At 46.2% G+C, this 17,205-nt stretch overlaps 1 protein-coding gene across 5 annotated transcripts in view; it reads left to right on the top strand.

The window, feature by feature from the left end:
* Nucleotides 1–17,205, top strand: part of DAPK2 (death associated protein kinase 2) — a 61,720-nt gene that overhangs the window by 29,334 nt on the left and 15,181 nt on the right. For all 5 annotated transcript variants that reach the window (XM_064517532.1, XM_064517533.1, XM_064517529.1 and 2 more), the window contains exons 3-8: nucleotides 786–1,007; nucleotides 7,903–8,041; nucleotides 11,235–11,364; nucleotides 12,591–12,639; nucleotides 13,313–13,339; nucleotides 16,796–16,948. In XM_064517532.1, coding sequence (XP_064373602.1) covers nucleotides 786–1,007; nucleotides 7,903–8,041; nucleotides 11,235–11,364; nucleotides 12,591–12,639; nucleotides 13,313–13,339; nucleotides 16,796–16,948 — 720 coding nt within the window. The remainder of the gene's footprint in view (nucleotides 1–785; nucleotides 1,008–7,902; nucleotides 8,042–11,234; nucleotides 11,365–12,590; nucleotides 12,640–13,312; nucleotides 13,340–16,795; nucleotides 16,949–17,205) is intronic.

Here is a 17,205-nt window from a genome sequence, read left to right as displayed (position 1 = left end):
GGGTTATTATTTGTTGAAATAGTCATCCGACCTCCAAGTGTTCCCCTCTTAGGAGATAACAGGGAACTATTAAAACTGGGCTGGAATCTCTTACTCCAGGAGCCACAGTCAGGAAAACTTTATTAGCAAATGGCGGCTATGTGCCTTTTAAAAACTTTGGTGCAGCGACTTTACTGTCTGGTAAAATGGAAGATTCTCTGTCCTTGCAGTGAAAGCAAGGAAGATACACTTACTCAAATTACATTATAGCCAAACTTTCAAGTGAAGTGCAGAATTGTGAACAAAAACAGTACCTTCTGTGCAAACTGGTTACTGGAGGCCAATTCTACATTTTCAAAGGGTCTTTGATCCATCGAGTCCTTTTCTGAGAGGTTCCCCTTCAAGGAGATGCTGCGATGCATGCGTGTCCTTTCAGAACATGCAGTGGTCTGTTGCCTACTTGAATGCCTCAGGCATCACCAGGCAAAGGAGTGGTAATGTGAACCTTTTGAGCCAGATCTTGTTCATGTAAACACGAACTATTCTTTAGAGATTCTCAGCTTGTATCCTCCCTTCTGTTCAGACACTGCTTGCTCTTGCTGAGTTTCAGGCACAGCCTCGCGATGCTCTAGTGGCATTAACTGCAAATTTGAGACAGTCCTCGCTATTGTAGTAAGAACAGGCTTGTAGGGTAGCGTTGTTGCTGGCCAGGGGTTACAGGATCCAGTTTTGTATATGAACAGCTCGTTCAGGAAGCTGTGTTATGTGAAAGCTTTAAGAGCGTTTTTATTATCTTGTCCTTGCAGTGGCCAGTTTGCTATAGTGAAGAAATGCCGAGACAGAAGCACCGGCGTGGAGTATGCTGCAAAGTTCATTAAAAAGCGCCAGAGTCGGGCCAGCCGTCGCGGGGTGAGACGTGAGGAAATTGAACGGGAGGTGACTATTCTGCAGCAGGTCCTGCATGCCAACATCATCAAGTTGCACGACATCTATGAGAACAAGACGGATGTGGTCCTCATCCTCGAGCTGTGAGTAAGGGACCGCCTGCCCTCCGGGGCAGGATGAGGTGAATGAGCAGGAAAGGGCGGCTGAGGCTGCTGGAGCGCAGAGGCACTGTGGAAATGGGACACTTGTGTTGTCCGGCCTCACAGCCCTTGGCAGGAGAATTGAATGAGGCCGCTGGGGAACAGGCCCCCCAGCCCCTCCGCGTGCCCTGGCGATACAGGTGCCCCTTAGCGTCAGCTGAGGCTTTTGTTACCGAGCCAGGCAGTGCCGTCAGCTTGAAAGCAGAGTTTACTGAGCAGAGAGATTACCTCGCGCTGCCCTGACCTGCACCGTGGAGGAATCACTAACGTCTACCAAAAACCCATTCTTTTTTTTTCTTCCTCCTTTCCTCCCTTCCAGCGCATGTGCAGCCCTCAAGCCCCTTAAAACATTTGCAGCCTTATTTAGAGGCGGGGGGGGGGGGGGGTGGGAGAGGGTTCTGGACACCGAAACTTTGACTGTGGAGGGTGCACAGGAGCCAGGCGAGAGGGAAGGACTGTGGAGCGAGCAGCTGTGTGCTGCTCCCTCCTCCCTTGCTCCGCCACACCACGGGAAGAGCCCCGCTCTGCAGGTCCTGCCGACACGTGAACCTCCCAGCCAGGGGTCTGCGGACTGCTGTAGCTTGGCTCCTGCTGCGTGACCCGTTGCCTTGCTGGCTGCTGGGTCAGGATGGCTGTCATGTCTATTTGGCTGTGTGATGCAGATCACTTTGTGCTGTTTAAAAAGAGATTTAAAACCAGCTAGTAGCTGCTTCTCTGCCTGGGAAGGCTGAGGGAACGATGGTGGGTTCTGCAGGAGCTGTGCGTGCCGCTGCCTGGAAGAATAAGCGCCGCTGGGGAAGCGGGAGGCGTGCTCTGGAGTCGTTTTAAGCAAAGCCTTGGCTAAGGAGCCTGCACTTAGCTGGAGCATGAGTCCGCATTTCAGGGAGTCGCCTTTGGTGCTGTTGTGCAGGTTTAATCTCATTGACCGAAAGAAAGTGAGAAAGCCTGTCTGTTTGTTAGGTAGAGAATTGCCACTTTGTTAGAATTGGCAGCGGTATGCAGGGGTCGACTGTGTGATGTTACGTGTGCGTGTGGGCGAAGCTTGCTTACAGTCACTTCAGTGCTCACGCTGATGTATGGGTAGTGGGATTTCTTCATTTCAGTAAAATATTATGTGATGCAGAAGAGCCCTGACAGTAGAGAGGGAGGTGAAGAAGAATTTTTGAAGAAGAAATACCTCTGCAGTCTGGCCAAAAGAGCTGTGCTATGTGTAAACAGTATTTTTGCCTCCTGGCCTGGAAACCCGATGTAATTCAAAACGACTTGGAGTTATTGCTGTTTGTGTGACTTCAGCTTCTAGTGGAGAGGCTGAAGTAGAGGTTTTGTGAGATGACGCAGGAGCGGCTTTTGCTGGGCTAGAGGGGGACATACAAAGCAGCCGCAGCAGTCTTCAGGGTTATTACAGTGTGTGATGCCAAGGGAAGCTGCTAGAACAAGTAGCTGATCCGACTGTTGGATGGACTCAGTATATTGAAATGATAGATGCTACAGACAATTGTCCCCATTCTAGCTCTGCCACGTGGTCTCTGCCAGCCTCCCCTGCTCGCCCAGGGGTGCAGAACTCGTCGCGGCACGAAGGCTGTTCTCGCACTGTGCTGTTTGCCAGCCCTGCTGAGGCCTGCTCGGTTTGACCCACGGCAGGCCAGGAGGTCACGGAGAGACCGCTTGCTCCTCTGCATTGCACCTGGAGCTGCGTGCTGCAGAACATTCGCATGTCCCCAAATTTAATAGTGTCACTGTCAATGTGTAAGTTTTGGAGTCATTTCAAGAAAACTTTGCAGCTGACTACTGTCAAATTTTCAAAAAAAAAAACCCCCACCTCTGGTGATAGAAATTTATTTCACTTTTTTAAAAAAAATGAGATGGGGGAAGCATGAAGTGACTGGGATTGCTATACCCAAGCGCATCCTGAGATAATGAATTTGTAGGAGACTTGGAACTTGACTTGTTTCCACTCCAGGTGTTTCCTGGCAGAGGATCAGGACTGTAGCAGAAGTGAGTGACTCGGTGTGCACAGATGATCCTGTAGACCTGAGTCCAAAGCATCTCTTTCTGCACAGTTCACAGTGTGTGCTACTGTGCTGTTGATCTAACTTTAGGAGTTGAAATGAATGAAAATTATTTTAGCCCATGTGCAAGTATATATATGTGTGTGTTTGTGTGGCTCAGCTTTCCTAAGGTGACGTGGATGTTTGGGTCCTGTCTTCTACTGACACCTGAATGCCAGGAGAAACCTGAACGCTGTTGCACAAAGCAGTGAGTAGAATCATGTGCTCGTACTCCTCAGAGCCAGAAAGGGAAGTGGTCCTCCTGACGACCCAAGCCTTGCTGGTCAGGGTGTATGGTCCTGGCCTAGGCGGGGTGAAATTTGCCGCGTAGTGAAGGAAGAGAGACATCACACTAAGCTTTTTTTGGGCTATGTCCTGCTCTTTTGTGGAGTCAATATCACCTGGTTTCAAACCTCTGAGTTTTAAAGAGGGGCTGTGCAGAAGATGACATATCCTTTATCTGTCAATCCATGGCACTAAATCCATGGCATGGGTTTATGTGGCTGTGAGCAAGGAGACACCCTGAGGTCTTTTACTTACTACCAATTTTTAGATACTTAGTAAATAATGCATTTTTCTGAATTTATAAAGCAGGAAACACAGAGATGTCATGGCTAAATTTATGTTCACCATATGTTCCCTAGGGCACCTGCTCCAGCCTTCTGTATGGAGTCCAGACAATGAGGCTTTGATCCCTGAGTGAGATGAAATAACCACTAGCTTTCCAGGGAAGCCAGCATTTAGGCCAGGGAGCATTCCCGGAGATTAATGTGACTGCTGGCAGATGGCATGTGAGTGATGATGAGCATCTGTTAATTTTTAAGTATATGATTATGGCCAAATGTTGGTCTCCATAGTCAGGCTCTGGAAGACAGGAAAGGAGTTTGCTGCTTCTGACTAGCAGCTTTTCTGGGCTAAAACAGCCTCCTGTGTCACCACCTTCTGCTTTTTTTGGCGGGGGGGACTGTAGCTTCTTGCCCTTGCAGAAGGCTGAGTGCAGTGGAGCTTGGACCTGATTAAGGACACTGCATTCAGCTGCAGTACAAGAACTGCGGATGATGATAATTGCTAATAAAGATAATTAAATTCTCTCTGTAAAAAGGTGATCTCTACTCCTGACACTCTGTTGTCAGTCTCATACTCCTTGCGGTTTGTCAAAATGAGCGTTAGGACACCTGGCCAGTTAATCTTGTCATTAGCTGCAGTGGACTTTGGCATCAAAAGAATATCGCTAGTGTTCTTGATCAGTTGAAGAAGCTGCCCTGGGGTTTAAAAGAGTCTCTGGCTACAGTGCTGACCCTCTCCCAAGCTCAGATTATGCTGGCACAGGCAAGACTACCTGCTCTTTAGGCACAGGTGCCCTTTCTCCTATTCAAAAGCGGGAAGAGCCTTGCCAAATCCACCGCAGTTACGTGCAGTCCGGGAGGTCCGTGGTTTGCCCCCCTGGTGCACCCTGTGCGGAGACGGGCTCCCAGCAGCTCTTCGTGACCTTGCTGCTCTGCTGGGCCCCGGGCCCTGCCTTGAGGCTGCTTTGCCCAAGCAGGTTTGATTGACACGAGTGTCTCTGCTGGTAGGCGTCAAGTTTGTGTACACAAAAGAAAGAGCTGTTTGCAGGACACAGGGCAGCATTGCGGTCTGTCTTTCATTGGACTTTGTGGGAAAAGCAAAGGCGTCGTCTGCCTGCTTCTCCCTTTGCTGTGGGAACAAGGTGACCTGGTAAAGGGGAAAGAGATGGAATCCGGCAGGGACTTTTTCCTGGGCTAGGTGCCTTCTAGGAAGAAACATACGCACTTTTTGCATGTAGTGCGGATTTAAAACACACACTTGCCTGGTTGTTTAAATGCTGTAACTTGTAGTGAAGTAGTGGGTGTTTTACCACAAAGGAGTTAGTGCTGGGCTGCGTTTTTCTGGGGTTCCGCAGTGGCTGGTTTCTGGGATTGCTAAATCCCTTCTGCCCGAGAGTGTCCCTGGGTTCAGGTACATGACACGGATAACGATGCTGCCGCACTAAACTGCTTACCACTCTCTTAGTACAATTTACTCAAACCTGTTTTTAGAAGCTGAGTCTTTGTTGATGAGACCTCATCACATTTCTGCCATTGGATTTTCCTTTAGATTAGTCTTTTCAGATCTCTGCAGCGAAGGCTAATGTCTTGGGCTCCACCACAAGAGACCTGGGACTAACGTACTGGTTGTCATGTATGCTGAGCTCTGCCCTTCAGAGAATGAGGTGCTCACGTGCTCTGAGAGGGAGTCCTTTGCTGATGCACTAACAGAGGGACTTCTGCCTCCCTGAGCCTTTTTTGGTTTTCCTTTGTGTATTTTTATGTTGCATTTAGTACTGTGGAAGTCCCCTCTGCCTAGCCTGATTTGAGTTTAGTTTGAACTAGAGTGAAAAGGCAAAAAAAGGAGCTAGAAGGTGTAAAGCGCCTGTGATCCTCCTGCTTGCAGGTGCACGGTTGCTGCAGTGCTGCCTCAGGCTTAGCTTAGCTGGCTGCCCGGGGTGTTGCCGATGTTGCAGTCGTGGCCAGTCCCCGGGGTCTGGGTGGCCGCTGGTGGGGGCGGCACGAGCGGGGGAGGACTGAGTACCTCCAGCCAGGTCAGGCAATTTTCTGCAATTCCTTTGTGCAGCAAAGCGGATTCCTCAGGAGAAAACTGCCTGTCCCTTCCAGGCAGGAAGGCGTCCGTCTGGCCCAAGAGGTACTTTTCTGTCCTTAGTCCTGCCCAAAGAGTCCACAGTGAGTAACTATGTGCAAAGGAGGTTTGACGGGGCAAAAGGAGGAGAGCGAGTGGTGCACCCGCATGGCTAAGCTCCAGAAAGAGCGCAAGGAGGTCTCCCAGTGCAGCCGGCTCCCTGACGGCAGGGCTGTGTCCCTGCCAGCAGCGATGGCTTTAGTGCAGTTTGAATAGAGGTCGCCAGGGAAATGGGACTTGCCTGCGCTTTGTACAGAGATTTCTCCAAGAGAGCACCAGATTCTCCTCACGGATCTCTTTAGCTGCTTGTTACAGTCAAATGGAAGCGTTTTCAGATCAACCAACCTGTGACCACTTGGAAAAGAGACAATGTTTCCTGGCTCCTGAAATGCCCAGAGTAAAAGGAAAACTGCCTAGCAAGGGTGACGGCATTGCTGAGACCTTTGGTGTCACCTAAAAAGGCAACTGGAGACCAAATAAGAGTCTCTGGGACTGAGTAACTGAGATGAGTAGGAAGGAGAAGCAAAGGCAGACAGACGGCAGTTGTGCTGTATCCCTGGGTCATCCGAAGTTTGCTTTTGTTTGCTGGCCATTTAATCTGAACAGTTAAAGTACCGGGTGACTTCTGCCCAGGTGAAAATGTTTCGTGTCCTGCCTCCTGTTGCCTGGAAGGTTTCTGACTGTGGGTGCCGTGACAAACATCCAGTAAATGACTCCGATGCCAGCAGGCGCTGTGTAACTCTGCCTTTGGAGCAGCAAGGTATGCTGTCCCCCGCAGCGGCAGCACGGGCCAGGAGACGAGTCCCAGGTCTCGGTGGCTCCTTGTTTGGAATTGACTTCTCTTTGCAGTTTTTGTAGCTGTTCACGATAGTTTGTTCTGAAAGCGGCAGGAGAGGGAATCGCTGTCTTGTCACCACCAGTGCGGTGCAGGAGCCCGGGCTCGGAGGAGGCATTGCCTGCAAGACCTCTGTAGGGCCCGGACAGCACGATCGGACTTGTCTCAGAGTCACAGTGTCTGGTGAACTTAAAGCATTTGAACCTGCCATTTCTTTTACTGGTATGTTGTCAGACAACGGGGCCAAAAACTTGTTTTTAAAAATGGCTTTGGAAGCCACAAGTCTTGTGCTTGCGCTCTGAATGGCGAGCCCAGGTGGCGGTACCTCCGAGACCTTCCCGGCCCAACCACCTCCTGGGTGCTCCCGACGGTAAAGTCGAATGGGGAACTGGTAACAACAAAAGTCAGTGTTATAAATAATGAAACTGCAAATGACGGCCAAGTTAGTATCTGGATCATCCTGTTTCAGCATAGGTAGAAAAATAGCACTGGAGCTCTCAGTAAGAGAGATAAAAATAGCAACAGGAGTGTAATGCACTGAATGCAGCGAAATGCACTGAATATATATGGAATGTATTTCAATTTTGATGTGAATACTCACAGTGACTTACACAGTAATCCTCCACTTCCTTGATTTGGGAAGACAATTTTAAGGTACTTTCCAAGCTGCTGTAATCTGCTGTATTTATAAAAATTCAGCACAAAATAAATGCTTTCCTGTCAGTTATATGTCAAGGAAGAGTCTGCAGTAGAAGACTAATGGCTGTTCTAGAAAGGAACCAGACTCTGCTGGCAGAGCTCATTGCCTCATGTTACTGATGGCAACAGAGGAGAGAAGTAATTCTTTAACAGTAGTACGTTAATCCAGCTTGTTACGTTTCCTCTGTCTCATTTGAAATGAAACGGTTGAATTGCATTTGAATTTGTTGTTAATATCAAAGTATACATACAGAAATATGCGTTTGTCTGTAGATTCATCAGACAATGCACCTCTCTTTGGTCCATTATTATCCTTGATTAATCAAACCTTGCAGCATCGTTCAGTTAGGGAAAGATAGCTCTCAATTTACAGGGGAGGAAACTGAAGCTAAAAGGAAGTTTTGGCAAAGCTGGGACCAAAACGTGAAACTCTTGGGTTGCCTGTGAGAGTGGCCTTTTTATAACTGTTGGGAGATTTTTTCCACTTCAGTTTTTGTGCTTAGCTTTATTTTATGCCTTACAATGCAGTAGTTAACAGGAAGTTTCCTGGTGCTTTTTGCAGGGTGTCTGGAGGAGAACTATTTGACTTCTTGGCACAGAAGGAGTCTTTGAGTGAAGAGGAAGCAACCAGATTCATCAAGCAGATTTTGGACGGTGTGAATTACCTTCACTCCAATAAAATTGCTCACTTTGATTTAAAGGTAAAGATGCTGACTTAGAGCTTTTGTCGTTGTTGTTTAATGACTGCACCTTCTACAATTTGTTGAATACTTGCATGTGATAACATGCCTAAAACAATAGATACCGTTAAAAAGCATTTTAAATGCACTTGGCAGCTGTGAGAGCCAAGGAGGACAATTTCCTTCATCAGGCCTGTGACAGCTTTAGGATGGGCTTACATATTTACTAAGAACAAGGAATTTGTCGTCATCCTTCAGCAAGTAAGACTATTATTTATTATTTGCATTTGGGGTATCATCCAAAGCAGGCTGTTTTTTCAGGCTGATGCACAGAAGGGAGGGGAGGGCCGGGGCCAGGGCCAGCTACAAACAGCTGTCGCTCCTTCCCGTCCCCCCAGTGCTGAGCATTACAGGAGGGGCACATGTCGGCCGCTGCAGCTTGGTGGGCAGAAAGACTTCTGGCTTTCTTAGCAGCTTAGGCTCTTGAAAGCACACGAGGGAGCTCTCTTGCTACCACGTCAGGTGACGTCTCTAGGTTGTGTCCTTGTCTTTGATATCAGTAGACCTGGCCTAAATAATACAGAAGAGACCATCTCTCTCCTCTTGGTTGTGGCCTGCCTAGGTGAACATGCTTCTCTGAACCTAGGAGTCGGTCACCCTTGGGGATGAAACTCTTGGGACTAGAAGAAAGCGCTTTCTCAGTAGCACACTCACAGCTACAGAACTGGCTGCCTCAAACGTTACTACTTTCAGAAAGAAATAAGTTCAACGTGCACTCATTCCCTGGGAGAAAGAAAGAAAATAAAAACAGGGGGGAAAGTTTTAAAATGTTTTAAACTGTAGGAAAAAGGAAGAAGCTGTAGTGCTAGATCACATGTTCATTGTCCTAATTTTAACTTCAGAATAGTTTATTATTAATTACTACAGTAATGCGTGTGCTATGGATAGACTATTCCCAGATTCCCATGATATACATGCTAATTCCTTGAGCTAAAGGTACGCCAAATACAGTCTTAAAGTGCTTGTTGTTGAATCAGCGTTAGCGTCATGTATGTAGTTGTTGCAAATGTTACAAAATGCATCTAACCTAACAAACTGACTAGCAAATTACCCTTCAAGTCTTCACTTCGGGGTGCATGTGAGATACATGAACATATACAAGCATATATATCCTTGATTTTATAATTACCATATGAATCCGGAAGTTCAAGACCAATGGTATTCACTGTGTATTAGAAAAGCAGCCTAATATCTAGTGGCATAAAATTATTGTGAGAATGTAGATAACAAATTTTCTGTACTGATCTCTAGCTACTAATTTTGATATTTAATGCCAGTAACGTCGGGTGGTCAATTAAGATGTTACAGAAAATGCAAATCAGAAATGAGAAAGGATGAGTAGAGAATCATTTCATTGACAGTGAAAGACAAATACTCTAAACATGTTCACAAAATAACTCTCCTTGGTTTTGTCGGACTGGTTTTGGAGTTTAGCCTGGTGGTAAACTAGGCATTAGAGAGGTGATCATGAGAGGTGGTTTATATCACTTGATAGCGCTCCATTGATTGCAATGGAGCTACACTGACCTTTAATACTTAAGGAATAAAACACTGTAAGATGTGGTGACTGTGACTTTTTGCCACGTCAGTCCGTTCTGTCTGCTCCAAACAAGCTTACATCATATATCTAGAGTGAATACATATGCCCTAGGTTCCCGAAGGAACACTGGACTTGTTAGCCTGAGGCTAAAATATTCTTGGTCCAATGGCTATGGCAATAAATTATTCACACGCCCTCTTTCCCAGTGTAGCCCTGAATGAGAATGTATGTTAGCAGGAGCTGCTTGCACATTAGGATCTGCTGCAAAGAGGCCAGGCAGCTGCCAGCAGGGAATTAAAATCTCTTGCTCTTGGACTTATGATTAACTTATGAAAAATTAATGCACCGAAGCTCTTCATCAGGGATAAATTGAACCCACAGGTTACTCTGAAACCCGTGAAATAGGGGAGCAGGAGGGAGCAACTAGGTCTAAGATATTTAGTTGAAAAAATGAGTTTATGAAATAGATGTTATATCTGCTAAAGAATGTGGAGTCAAAGTCTGCGGTCAAGAAAAAGCTAGCTTTAATTTCACAATTCCTCTGGCTTTGGCTCAGTGCTTTTCCTTACACTGCTATGGGAAATGCTACTAGTTGTTGTTTTAACAACTTGTTATATAAATGAGCTGGGATCTCTAATTCCAACTCCTTCCAATTTCAGGACTATTCAGATAGCAAATCCCAGATCTTTCCTGCCCTTGTTGTTGCAACTGTGAATTTAGTCTCATACAGGAGAGTATTTTCCCTCTCTAAGCAGGTTCAGATGTGTCCAGAATCCCTCAAGAACCATTTCCTGAAACATCTTCCATTAGGATGATAATCTAGTAGGAGCAGCTGGGCAGAAATGGTGAGGTTTCCCAGGGTAAATTCCAGGAAGAGATCAGCAAAATTGCTGTCAGCCAAAATATTCAGTGGAGCAGCTCTCCCTGGGAGCAAGCAGTGGCAGTCTGTCTCCGCGCCAGGTATTTGCGCTGCTTCAGGTGCCCGCCAGCTGTTGTTAGGGATGCCCCTGCCTGGGTGCAAATCCTGAACTTGGGCAAACGCAGGTCAGGATGGGACATCTCCTTCCAAGGAGACCCTGTGGGCCAGGGGTATATTTTCTGTTTTAGGAGGGGACAAGATATACCAAGCTTTCACTTCGTGTTATATCACCATGCTGCTGGGCAGATAATCTAGTGACATATTCTGTGAAATTAGGCAACTGCATACAGTTGTGCGAATAACTTCTGTCTCACTGTGAAAACAGGGTTATGTTGGCTACAACCTGGCAACAGCTATCATCAACAAAATAAGCCTAGAAGTGCTAATGGGAGGATAGAGAGAGAGAGATTTTGTATGAGATAATAATAAAGACAATAATGGGAGAAAAGTATTACTTTTATTAGGCCTACAGATTTGTTTTGCTGCTCTGAAGTTCTGGTCCGTTCAATTACATCAAATTTCACAGTTGTCATTCCTTTATCAAAACAGCGAACTGTGTACGGTTAAGCACAGGTATGTTTCTTGTTCTACAGTGTTGTATATGTGAGGAAAGAAAGATCTGAGAACTCTAGGCCTAGATCTGTTACTTTCCCAAGATGATATAATAACAAATACCTATGTTTTATTATTTTCAGCCTGAAAACATTATGCTTCTAGACAAGAATATCCCTATTCCACACATCAAACTCATTGACTTTGGCCTGGCTCACAAAATAGAAGATGGAGTTGAATTTAAAAACATTTTTGGGACTCCAGAATTTGTAGGTGAGTGAGTGGTCAGTTCCTTTGGTTTGTATTGCAAGTTCCATGAGAAAGTGAGACACCTTTCCCAAATCAGGAAGCCAGGCATAGGGGTAGTTTCCGTCTCCTGGGCATCAACGTGGCCTAAATCTAGAAGTTCATGTTCTTTTCCTGGAACAGGAGAAAGGTGTTTTCTATAAACAAGACCCGATGGTCTTGTGAGAGTAGCTTGCTGCCAAATAAATATTGAGAGACATAATTTCAGAATTGAGACTGAGAAACCCTGTAGTATAAATTCCAGTTTTCTACCTATTGCCTGGGCAAGTAAGTTCTCTGCATTGTAGCACATGGGTGCATAATTACATGAATGTCGCTGTTACTGCTTTCCAGATAAAACTGCTCCCCACTGTATACCTATTGAGTACAAAACCCTCCACTCCCCTTACATTTTGCCGCCTGGTTCTCTTTTTGCTCCTTCCTGATCATAATTCTAGTCTGTCTAGATTGGATTTTGGTTAATCCTGCTCATTTGTATCCTTTCAGTTAGAGGCTTGAGGGTTGTTTGTTTCGTTTTGTCTTTTTGTAAACCATATTCCAGTTAAGCACGCTGTTACATGAACTCGTGTCGTTTCAGCACTGCCACAGACACCTTTTCTCGTCTCAGTACCTCACCTTGGTCTTTTCTCCTACATGTGGTCTTACATGGAGATGTTTTTCAACCAGAGGTCGTTTCCCTAAAGATAATAGGGTTTGACTGTGGACAGCAATGTAGGGTTTGACTGTGGACAGCAATGTAGGTTGGCATGTAACTTTAATCTCTTGCCTGAGGGCTGTTTCTGACTGGCCAGTAGAAACTAGCTTTAGTGGCACCAGTAAATATCATTCTGAGAACAAAACAAGAAACAGGACAAAGCTCAGATTCTTAGGGTAATGGTATCCTTGTTAGGTGAAGTCATTTGTTATTGCAGGCATGATCTGTACTGTAGTTAGCACGTAACTGCCTGACCCTTATTCTTGAGTTGCGCTATGCTCCACGTTACTCTACATGGGCTCTTGTGGGCACTTGGGAACTTGATTCCTATTAGGACTATAAACCTTTAAACAAAGTGTCTCCTGTACCTAGTTCGTTCTCTGCCTCTCTCGTTCTCTGCCTCTCTTTAGCCGAGGTAATTCTTGACCTGCCACTCATCCAACCTGCTAAAATTAATTTTTCCCTCAGTTGCTGATGTTTGATTAAATGTCTCTTACAGCTCCAGAAATAGTAAACTATGAACCACTTGGATTAGCTGCAGATATGTGGTAAGTTTTTAACTTTTTTTTCCAGGTTGTTCTTCTATTAGTTTTTCCCAATTTGCTCTGACTAAAATCCATTCTATCACAACAAATTAAGAAAAAAGCACCTTAAACGCAGTTGTTAATTTTCAGTTCTGTCTTTCTGTTTTTATGTGTTCTTTATGATAAAAAGATAAGTATTTAACTTCTGCCAAATTACAGTGAAAACCTTTAATGATGGCAGTTAGAGAGTTAACCACGTGCCACTGCCCACTGCAGTGGAGCGCTCTTGAAAGACCGCATGTTCCTGCAGTGCCTGTGACAGCCTTATTTGTAAGAGCACTGCATGCAGAGCAGACCTGCGTGCTAATCTGATCTGCCGAGAAGGCAGCTGAAGGAGGCCACCCCGAATAAAACATCCTTCCTTCTATTTTTTTGTATCTCTGTTGTGCACTGTAGCTAATGATCTGCCACGGTAGAAATGCATCCAAATATCCATGTTACTTGAATTTATATGTAAAATTCACATTTTTTCATTGAAACACCATCCTTTTTTTAAGAGAGATATCCGCAGTTATCTAGAACCGTGGCCCTTCTGCCTGTCTAGCAGCCACTATTGTCCTTTTCATGTTGCATACATTAAAAAAAATACATGTGTTATAAAACACCTGCAATTAGTCTCCCTCTCCTTCTTTTTTAGGAGTATAGGCGTCATCACCTACATACTGTAAGTACAACGGTAGATTCTCTCCTGTAGAAGTGCTCCTAAAGCTCTATTGCATTAATAAAACATAGCCCTTCCCTTCAGTCGTGTGAGAAAGGCTCCGCACGCAAGGTGTGGGTGGTGGTTTGTCTAGTGGGCAAATGACCTTCTGCAGCCTATTCAAATTTAGAATAAAAAGGGGTAAACAAAGTTAAGAGGGCACTAAGAGGGCATTATGGGCAGTCAAAGAGCAAATCTCTCTGGCATCGCTGGGCATTTCTGCTTGTTAGGGAGCTCATCAGCTAGAAATGACGGAGGACGAAAAGCCCAAGAGTATTAGTTGGCCATAGGATGTTTATGAGCTACCATTGTGTTGAGGCAGGCAGCAGTCCGGATTATTATGTGTTAGTCTGGTCACCCATATTCAAGAAGGGGAATGTAAGCTGAAACAGGATCAGAGAGGGTCCAAGGGCCACCAAAGTGGTCCAGGAAACAGGGAGCCCATTTTACAGGAGACAAAGGGCTCGTTTAACATAGTGAAGGAAAAGCTGGTTGGGAATATCATTGCAGCTGGTAGGCACGAGAAAGGGCGGAAAAGATTTTTCCCAAGACTATTAGAACAAGAGCATGTAAACCAGTGATGAATAAATCAAAGTTAGAAATTAGAACGAGTTCACGCTCAAATGAGGTTTCATGGGCCTCCGGGGGACAAGCAGAGGAGAAAGTTTTAAGCTGGAGCTTGGTAATTTGTGGAAGTGCTTGAGCGACACTGGATGCATGCGGCGGAGGGGCTGCACCCCCTGCTTCGGGGTTTCCTTCCTCTGCCTTGACGTGAGAATTACCGAAGCGGTCAGGGATGGCCGGCCTAGCTGCTCCCGCTGAAATCAAGCTCCTGCCGCCTTCGGGCCGCGGGCGGCTGGGCGCGGCTCACCCCAGTGCTGCTGCCCGGCGGTGCTGCTGCTGCTGGTGCCACTCGGGGCTACCTTGCTGCCAGCCTGAGAGGAGGTGCCCGCTGCCGTTAGGGGGAATTTTGCGTTACGCAGCACTGGGCTCCGTACAAGTAGAGAGGCTTAAAGGGGAGGGATTGCTTTCCCAGTGCGGAAAATAAATAGAGTGGAATTAAATCCACCCTCAGGCATGCCCAAGGCTTACAGCCCAACAGCTGCAGAAGAGCCATGGGCTGAGAAATCAGCCTCAGTGCAATAAAATCCCTTCTGTCGTGTGATGCAGAAAAAAATACAGGGGGATACTGGATGAGCCCAGCCTCAGGTAAAAAGGTTTAAAATTGTCCAGGCTCTTGGCTCTTTATCAGCACGCTGTGTCATCAGCGACACGTGTACTTGACAGAACGTTAAACTCTGTAAATTGCTGTTTACGGGCGTTCATAAATGACGGGAAGAGCACTTGGGAATGGAAGAGGAGCAGGCTGGAGCGCTCACCCTGTGATCACAGTGAGGCATGGATGTCCAGGTGCTTTCCAGAGGTTTCTCGGTTGTGGTACAGTTCTGTTCTGGAGGCACAGTAATGAAGTGGATGGCTCTGTACTGTGGTCAGTACAGTAGATGCGTTTTACCTAGTTGGCTAGTAAAGATTACTGTGGTAAGTAAGCTTAAAAATAATCCCTCTGTAGAAAAGAACTGAAAAAAAAGAGCATGCCCTTTCTGGTAGGAGGGGTCTGCTTGGGTAGTATGGCGTGTAATAGAAATTTTTATGCCTTTAACTAGTACTGCCTGTTAATTTTATTGCCTTTCACTCTGAAGAATCCTGAATTCTGAATAACTGGGGTGTGTGTGTAAAGATACCACATATTTTAGCAAATGTGGTGGTGTTCAAATGGATGCCATCGTCAGGTGTACAGATCAAAGTGCTGACAAGTCCTTAATTCAATAACTGGAAGAGTGATTCATTGGACTGGATTGTGAGTGCTGAGCCTCCGTCACTGAGGTCCGCTGTAAGGTGGAGACAGGTTTACAGGCACTGAGTCAGGGTATGCCAAAAGACATTTGGGTCAAACATTAGGATTTGAGACTCCTCTGTTTGACAGATCTCAGCACTTCTCTGTGGCTAATAGAAGTGGAGCAAACGCTCCAGCCCGGGATAAGTAAAACCTGTTAAGCAGTGAGATCGACTGTGGCTCATGGGGTGAATTTACTGCATCACAGACAACTGAAAGCCCTCGCTCAGTGCCTTGCCGTGTCCGCAGCTCGGGTCGTTGCATGAGTGTGGGGCAGAGCAAGTGGTTTCTGCCTCAGATGGTTATTCTGTGGGTAAGACCCACTTGTGGCAGCTGGGGACTGGGCTGAATGGCCAAGGGGGTCCCATCCAATTTTATGCTTACCCCCAAATACCCAGTCAACGTGGCAGTACAGACAGGGTAAAAGGTCTTTTGATCAGGATCATGCAAGCAAGCAGTTTAGTATTTGAACCCTCAGTTTAGATCCAAAGAGTTTGAGCCTGCCACATCCTGAAGCTGTGTTATCAAAGCTTAGACACGGTAGTAAGAATAATAACAGACCTGAAGGTTTTAAAAAGGGATGAGTTCAATTTCCTTGGTATAAATAACATTTCCTGTAAATTAGCCTTTGCAAGTCAGCATTCCTGTGGGCTGGGGGAGGGAGGGGGGGACGGCGGGGCGGGTGGAGTCTGTGCTGACACTGGAGCTTTATGGAGCAGAGGTGGTCATCCAGGATGAAGGACATCAGTCACAGCTGAAAGACAGGCAAAGCAGAAGAAGCTTCATCTGTCTAAATAAAGACTGCTGAATGCCATTTTGTTAGGATGATGTCTGCATTTTATCCTTTCAGTTGGAGCAGAGTGCCAACTGGATGAAATTTTGCACTGTGCAGAAATGGTTGGATTTTACTGCAGCCAAAGTCCCTTTCTTTGTTTGTGGGCTCCTTTTAACCAACAGTGTCCCCCTACCTCTCCCGCAGCATTTGGGGCAAGGCCACACGTCTGACTTCCCCATCACACGTTGCATTGTGGTTCCAGCTGAGAAGGTCTTTTGGGCTGGACCCACTGTGCAGGGAAGTCAGTAAGTCTGCAGGTAGAAAAGCAGTAGGGCGCAGGGTTTTTCCTACCCAAAGAAAATCTATAGAAATACCATTTTATCTGCTTGACTTGGTAGAAGCTTTTGCCTGGCAGTGTTTGTGGTTCACAGGGACAGAGCCTCTCCTCAGATGAAGCTTTTCCTGCCTTGATTAGTGATGACTTCAATGAGACATCGAGGATGGGAGAATCTGTGCATTTCTGTCTGTGTGGGCACACGTCAGCGCTGCACTGGAGACTTTCAGGATGAGTCTGACTCATAAACACAAATATAGTGAGCCAAAGCTGGACCCGTTTTTTCCCAAGTGGCTTCGCTGCTCCATCACAGAGAACCACAGATGTCCAGACAGTACATTGCACAGCCACTGTAATTGCGTTAGAGGACCTCTGCTGTTTACTTTTCCAACCGTTTCTTTTTTCTGGCTTATTTAGGCTTAGTGGTGCATCGCCTTTCCTTGGAGAAACTAAGCAGGAAACGCTTGCCAACATCACAGCTGTGAATTATGAATTTGATGAAGAATTTTTCAGCAATACCAGTGACCTAGCAAAAGATTTTATTCAGAAACTCCTGGTGAAAGATACACGGTAAGGGAAAACTCTGAAGGAGTCCTCTGCCTCTTAGATAAACCTGGTGAAACAGAGCCTGCTGAATAATCTGCAGCACTTTCCCTGTGGTGTGTGTTGTCATTCAAGAGCAAGGCAGGAGACAAAGTTCTGCTGCTGTGCCTCCAGGGAGTCGCTGCATCCAGAGGCCCTCAAAATAGCTGTGTGCCAGTGTCCTCTGAGTATGCCAAAACCTGACACTCACCTTTCCATCGGACTTTCTCTTTGAAGGTTAAATA

The sequence above is a fragment of the Dromaius novaehollandiae genome, chromosome 10 (assembly GCF_036370855.1).
Source record: "Dromaius novaehollandiae isolate bDroNov1 chromosome 10, bDroNov1.hap1, whole genome shotgun sequence".
Classification (NCBI taxonomy): Eukaryota; Metazoa; Chordata; class Aves; order Casuariiformes; family Dromaiidae; genus Dromaius; species Dromaius novaehollandiae.
This window is presented reverse-complemented; position numbering and strand designations above follow the sequence as displayed.